General features: G+C 50.0%; 1 protein-coding gene across 1 annotated transcript in view; it reads left to right on the top strand.

The window, feature by feature from the left end:
* The window catches only part of alp3 (alkaline phosphatase 3), a gene marked incomplete at both ends in the record, with an annotated part of 25,520 nt that extends 18,280 nt beyond the window's left edge, over positions 1 to 7,240 (top strand). Inside the window, 7 exons of the mRNA XM_079731632.1 lie at positions 2,059 to 2,231; positions 3,010 to 3,150; positions 4,162 to 4,231; positions 4,364 to 4,498; positions 4,790 to 4,981; positions 5,989 to 6,105; positions 7,017 to 7,240. Coding sequence (XP_079587758.1) covers positions 2,059 to 2,231; positions 3,010 to 3,150; positions 4,162 to 4,231; positions 4,364 to 4,498; positions 4,790 to 4,981; positions 5,989 to 6,105; positions 7,017 to 7,240 — 1,052 coding nt within the window. The remainder of the gene's footprint in view (positions 1 to 2,058; positions 2,232 to 3,009; positions 3,151 to 4,161; positions 4,232 to 4,363; positions 4,499 to 4,789; positions 4,982 to 5,988; positions 6,106 to 7,016) is intronic.
* Positions 7,241 to 7,447: the final 207 nt, after the last annotated feature.

Here is a 7,447-nt window from a genome sequence, read left to right as displayed (position 1 = left end):
CCTTTTTTGGTTAGAGGAAATGAGGCAGAGTCAAACTTTGACATGTAGTTGGAATAACTGAGGTCTGCCCGGATGCTACATCCATTTTGATGTACGGTTCTCATGGTTCTCACGCGCACCACCGTTACCCCTGGTTACCATACGTTTGGTCCAAGCGTACCCCCGTTACATTTTGATTCAGTCATTATCAATTGGATAATTCATTGTTAAATGGATCGATTTATGTATTAATTCATTATTTATTCATGTCCTTGTTCATTCATGTTTTTTTCATGTTTTATTGTGTGGTCCCGGGCTGCTTGACCTTGTCCTCCCTGAACCTGTTTGGATGTCAACCCACTGACTGGGCTTTGATTCATGAGAGCCCTTAAATAATAACCGTCTGTAATCAGTGATTCATGGTTAACCGCTGATTGTGGACCGAAGCAATAAACGGCATCACTGAGCCTAGTCCTCTGGGGAAGGATTGGACCGATTTAATATCATGTGGATCTTTACCTTTCTCCTAAACGTGAGCCGTGGACCTGGTCTGGGGGTCTCTGTGGGATCCGGTCCCTCAGAGCTGTGGACCTGGTCTGGGGGTCTCTGTGGGGTCTGGTCCCTCAGAGCTGTGGGATCCTGGTCTGGTGAGGTCCGGTTCCTCAGAGATAGGGACCTGGTTTAGTGGGGTCCTGGCCTTGTTGGGTCCTGGTCTGTTGGGGGCCGGTCCCTCAGAGGTAGGTACCTGGTCTGGTGGGGTGTGGTCCCTAAGAGGTAGGGACCTGGTCTGGTGGGGTCCGGTCCCTCAGAGTTAGGGACCTAGTCTGGTGGGGTCCTGGTCTTGTGGGGACCTGGTCTGGTGGGGTCCGGTCCCTCAGAGATGCGGACCTGGTCTGGTGGGGTCCGGTCCCTCAGAGGTAGGGACCTGGACTGGTGGGGTCCGGTCCCTCAGAGTTAGGGACCTAGTCTGGTGGGGTCCTGGTCTTGTGGGGACCTGGTCTGGTGGGGTCCGGTCCCTCAGAGATGCGGACCTGGTCTGGTGGAGTCCGGTCCCTCAGAGGTAGGGACCTGGACTGGTGGGGTCCGGTCCCTCAAAGGTAAGGGGGCTACATGAGGCTCATCTCTTAGCAGGACACACACGTGTGTGAGGTCCCTCACAAGTGGAGAGGTCTTCTGATTGTGGGAGTGGACCTGGGAGACCAACCAGGATGTGAAGGCCAGGGGGTAAAGGGGGTTTCTTGTAGATTGACCCATAGACAGTCTTTAGTCTTTACTTCCACTCTCTAGTTAGGGTTGATAGATTGCTAATTAAAGGAGGCCCATATATCTCTGATGTATTTTAACATTTCCACTATTAAAACCACATTGTTCTCTTTAGATATCATTAGTGCTATTATACAGATACATTGGCCCCCAGGGACATGCATACTGCTAGGAGCACTGTGGCTCTTGTGTCATAGTGCCCCCCATAGGCCCCTCCTTGCAGGGACTTTGCGTGGGGCTATGGCTGTTGACTGGAGAAAGGCTCTCTCTGAAACACTCTTCCTCGTTGCCTGGATTTACATGTTTAAGGCTAAACATAACAAATGGAATATAGCAATTATTATTATTGGTATGCTTTCAACGGAAACTACTACATAATGGCTTGATTCCATGTAACTTGGGCATAATGTATAATACTATATACTGTAACTATCTCCATTGAATCAGCTATCGAATAGGCTGTTTGATTGCACTATATGTATAGAGCAGGTATGTGCCATACCAGAACCTCATGCTCTTTCCTTGCTGGTTAAATGCTAACTAGATAACTAACTCAATAACTAACTAGATAACTAACCAGATAGCTACCTAGATAACTAACAAGATAACTAACTAGATAACTACCTAGATGACTAAAAATATAACTAACTAGATAACTACCTAGATAACTAACTAGATCAAGGTGAGTTCACATTGTGCTTCTCTGCCCTGATCCTGAAAGACAAATGATCCGACCAATCAGCGCTGGGTGGAGGGAACAACCCAAACCCACCTCCAGCCTAATGACTCTCCCCCCCGCTCTGTCTCCCTACCAAGGCAAGGCGGTGGGCATCGTCACCACCACCCGGGTGCAGCACGCCACCCCCGCCACCAGCTATGCCCACAGCGCCAGCAGGAAGTGGTACAGCGACGCTGACCTGCCCGCTTCCGCCAGGACCAACAACTGTACGGACATCGCCTCGCAGCTCCTCAGCAACACGGACATCGACGTGAGCCGCCATGACACCTCCGCTCAGCCGGGTCCCAGGACCACGGGACGAGCACACACAATCTCATATCATGCTTTTTTAGGGTTAATAATTGCATTTGGGGGTACTGCTAGAATAGGGTTACATCCCTGTTTGTTAAAAGTACCGTTTATTATTCTCACACTGTTCATTTCTGCAAAACCAATTTCAGCATCTTTCAAAAAGTTCTGATTTGTATCATTTTGTTTAAGGCTCCTCTCCCGAGTAGCCCAGTCAGCTGTGATTGGTGGACGCCCACTCTGTTGCGATTGGTCAAACCTTTTGTTTTGGCAAATTCACCCCCCCTCAGCACCGCCCACTACAGTCTGACGTCACACTGTTACGGAAGTAAAGTTTGAGCGCAAACAAGCCATTACACACACTTATTGAGGGGCGTTCTCGGTGGGCGCGAATACTCCCCCTGGCTTGGACTTTAATTTTTCTAGCTTAGCAGCCTAAAGCAAAGGAAAAGTGCAAAAGGATAATATCACCCCTTTAAATGCCTATCCTCCCCATCCCGCTGCCCCTCTGTCTGCATCTCAAACCACAATTCTGGGACCTTTTAATGTCCCAGACATTTAAAGGTTTCTGCCACCAACGTAGACAGCTCAGTGTACTATATCCTTGTGCTGGGCACAGGGGTGTTTGCCCATAGGTCTCTGTATTCCTGGGCACATATCCATGTCTTTGTCTATAGTGTGTGTATATATATACACTCTGTATGTGTCTATGTACAGGATGTATTTGTATGTTGTTCCAGGTGATCATTGGGGGGGGCAGGAAGTACATGACCCCCAAGGGCACCCGGGACCCCGAGTACCCCCGGGACTACTCCTCCAGGGGCCGCAGGAAGGACGGACGCCACCTCATCCAGGAGTGGCAGAGCCTGAAGGCCGGCAAGGTGCTGTGTGGAGGGCCTGGCTCTGAGGGTCTAGTGATTCCGAGAGGGCGTGTCTCTTAGGTTCCAGTGATTCAGAGAGGGCGTGTCTCTTAGGTTCTAGTGATCCTCAGAGAGGGCGTGTCTCTTAGGTTCTAGTGATTCAGAGAGGGCGTGTCTCTTAGGTTCTAGTGATTCAGAGAGGCTTTGTCTCTTAGGTTCTAGTGATCCTCAGAAAGGCCGTGTCTCTTTGGTTCTAGTGATCCTCAGAGAGGGCATGTCTCTTAGGTTCTAGTGATCCTCAAAGAGGGCGTGTCTCTTTGGTACTAGTGATCCTCAGAGAGGGCGTGTCTCTTTGGTTCTAGTGATCCACCGTCTTCACGGCTCTTCAGGCCAGAAGAGGGGAGTGGTGGAGGAGAGAGGACCTAAAGGCCGGTAGAATCTGTCTGGTGACCTATGATCCACGAACTCAAAGACATCATGGCTACAGCCCTCTATCTGCATGAGATGGAACAAGAGTTTGAATGAGAGACATTCAAGCTGGTTTTACATTCTTAACACATGACCACCACCATTATGTGTTAGTATTAGAAACAACATGTAATATACTGGGAACTCACGAAGAGACTCAATACTCACTTGTTCAGAGTTTACCTTTACTCTAAATAGCCCTACCCCCTCCCCCCCAGTTCCCCTCCTTCCTTACTCTCCTAAAAACTCCCCTCTTGCTCACTTATTGTATGTTGTACCTCATGGCACTTAAAGATAGTATTATCCTAGCTATCTTTTTGTAGACAGGGAATTGGTTAACTTAGTAATTGTTAGTGCTTGGCACTTGGTTCTATGACCATCCTTACTGTACCGACGATATATTGTTGTTTCTCCTTCTTCTGACAAATGTACTTATTATAAGTCGCTTTGTTTAAAAAATTGCTAAATTCCCTAAATGTTAATGTTAATGTAAAGGTGTGCGTTTATGTGTGTATGTGTGTGCGTGCGTGTGTGTGTTTGTCTCCATGTGTTATGTGTGTACAGGTAGCGCATTACGTTTGGAACAAAACTGACTTTGATGCAGTTGACCCTGAAACAACAGACTACCTTATGGGTAAGTCTCTCTCTCTCACTCTCTCTCTCTCTCTCTCTCGCTCTCTCGCTCTCTCTCTCTCCCTCTCTCTCTCCCTCTCTCTCTCTCTCTCTCTGTCTCTGTCTGAGAGTTGGTGTGTTCCTGCCCCCACAGCCCTGTTTGAACCCGGGGACATGCACTTCGACATGGAGAGAGACCCCCTCATGGACCCATCCATCGCTGAGACCACGGAGAAGGCCATCCGCATTCTCAGCAGGAACCCTAAAGGCTTCTTCCTACTGGTGGAGGGTGAGGGCACACACACACACCACTCATACACCACTCCCTGGACCCATCCCTGGGTCTTCTGGGTCCCCTCCCTCTGATCCCTGTGGGGCTCTCTCACACTGCTCCTGGGACCTTGGTCCTGGGTCCTCCAGGGTCCGGGCTCTCCTGGGTCCAGGGCCCTGGCTCTCCTGGGTCCAGGGCCCTGGCTCCCCTCGGTCCAGGGCCCTGGCTCCCCTGGGTCCAGGGCGCTGGCTCCCCTGGGTCCCCTCCCTCTGATCCCTGTGGGGCGGTCTGGCTCTGCCCCTGGTCCAGGAGGCCGTATCGACCAGGCCCACCACGCAGGCCGCGGCTCCATGGCGCTGCACGAGGCGGTGGCGTTGGACCGGGCCGTGGCCAAGGCCCTGGAGCTGACCAATGAGGAGGAGACCCTCACCGTGGTGACGGCGGACCACTCGCACCCCCTGGTCATCAACGGATACCCCTTCAGAGGGAACAGCATTCTGGGTAATAATAATCATCATAATGTAGGAATAACAATGCCCTTCTATTTTAGTACACCTGACACAAGTCACTGCTTTGAAAAGGTATCAGGCCCAAGGGCTGGGTGATTCACCTTTACACTTAAATCCAATATGCTGCAGAGTCCAATCAGTGAGCAGTTAATCATTAGGTATCATAAAAGCTGGTTTATCTGAGACTAAGCATGTTAGTGTAATAAAACCCTCCCTGCTGCCCATGCCCCTGCCCAACACACACCTCTCACTGATACTTTAACACATGGATACAGTCCATTGTGTGAGGCAACAATATATTTAGTGGTTGTGCGGGTGTTCGTGTGTGTGCATGCTTTGGTATGTGTGTTTGTGTTTGTATTTGTCTGTACTCCTTCTTGGGTTCGTGAGTGTTTGTGTTTCTGTGTGTGTGTGTGTTGTGTTTGGTTGCATGATTTAGCCTGTGTTTGTGTGTGTGTGTGTGTTTGTGTGTGTGTGTGTGTGTGTTTGTGTGTGTGTGTCTGTGTGTGTATGTGTGTATTTAAGTCTGTTTGCGTGGGTGTGTTTGGTTGCATGCTTTAGCCTGTGTGTGTGTATGTATTTTTGAGTGGGTGTGTTTGGTTGCATGCTTTAGCCTGTGTGTGTGTGTGTGTGTGTGTGTTTGTGTGTGTTTGTTTGAATTCTTTAGCCAGTGATTGTGTGTGTGTGTGTATGTGCATGTGTGTGTATTTGTGTTTGGGTGTGTGTGCGTGTGAGAGGTGTATGTGCTGCTTATTCAGGTACATCAGTGGAACCGATGCCATGTGAAAGTGAAGGTTTAAGTGAGGAGCCTATCGTGTTATGAATATGTGCTATTGTGTGCAGTTGCAAATTGTCATTACTTTATAACATGTAATAATATAATTCATATTCTCTTTGTAGAATGTTTGAAAGTGTGCCCCTTTACATGTGTATAACATTTAACATTTAACAAATTATGACGTATGATGTTTAAGTTTACACTATGTGATGTTTGTTCAGGTAAATCCCCCCTGTGGGCCTCGGACATGATGCCCTTCACCACCCTGATGTACGGGAACGGACCTGGGAACAAGATGGAGGGAGGGAAACGCCCCGACATCCGTAAGGTCGATACAAGTAAGACCGTCCTCCTCTTTAAAATGACCAACCAGCAGCAGTCTTTATAGTCACCAACCAGCACCTGTTTTTATAATCACCAACCAGCATCAATCTTTATAGTGACCAACCAGCCCCGGTCAGCGGTCTCTGGTTAGCGGTCAGCATCCCAGGGGCCCTGGTTAGCGGTCAGTAACCTAGGGGCCCTAGTTAATGCTAGACTCACATTTTACTTCTCATTTTTCAACACACACATCCAGACTTTTGAAGTGGAAGGGCTTTTTCCCCCACAAATACACATGCACACACACACGCACGCACGCACGCACTCACACATGCACGCACGCACACACACACACACACACACACACACACACACACACACACACGCATAAACACACACACACACACACACACACACACACACACACACAAACAAACAAAGTGCTTTGTGTTGCTTGAAAGGTGCTATATAATTGCAATTAATTACTGTCATTACTATTATTTTTACCTACACATTTGCACACATAGTGGAACTGACACCTCCTATCCTCCTCTCCTCCTCCTCTCCTCCTCCTCCTGCTCCTCCTCCACTCCTTCCTGCTCATCCTCCACTCCCTCCTCCTCATCTCTTCCTCCTCTCCAACTCCTCCTGCTGCTCCTCCTCCCCCCCGCTCCTCTCCTTCTCCTCCTCCTGCTCCTCTTCCTACTGCTCCTGCTCATCCTCTCCCTCCTCCTCCTGCTCCTCCTCTCCTCCTGCTCCTCCTCCTCTCCTCCTGCTCCTCTCTTCTCCTTCTTCTTCTCCTCTCCTCCTCCTCCTCTCCCTCCTGCTCCTCCTCCCACTCCTCCTCCTCTCCCTCTTGCTCCTCCTCTTCCTCCTCCTCCCTCTCCTCCTCCTCTCCCTCCTTCTCCTCCTGCTACTCCTCCTCCAGAGACCAGTGGCTATGTCCAGCTGGCGGCCGTGCCGCTGAAGTCGGCCACGCATGGGGGTGAGGACGTGGTGATCTTGGCGCGCGGGCCCATGGCCCACCTCCTCCAAGGGGTTCACGAGCAGAGCTACATCGCCCACGCCATGGCTTACGCCGCCTGCGTGGGCGCAGACCGCAGGCACTGCGCCGCCAGACCGGCTGTTGCCCGCAACCTAGCAGGGCCATGAGTGAGAGAGAGAGAGAGAGAGAGAGAGAGAGAGAGAGAGAGAGAGAGAGAGAGAGAGAGAGAGAGAGAGAGAGAGAGAGAGAACCCCACATTTTTTAAAACCTCAGGATTGAGCTTGAAAGGCATTCTGGCATTCTTCCAGAGTGTACCTCTGTTGTTTATGTAAATGAAAAATGTGTATTTAACAACCCACTGTGAGGAGAAGATC

Source organism: Pollachius pollachius (assembly GCF_949987615.1).
Source record: "Pollachius pollachius genome assembly, chromosome: 3".
Taxonomy (NCBI): Eukaryota; Metazoa; Chordata; class Actinopteri; order Gadiformes; family Gadidae; genus Pollachius; species Pollachius pollachius.
This window is presented reverse-complemented; position numbering and strand designations above follow the sequence as displayed.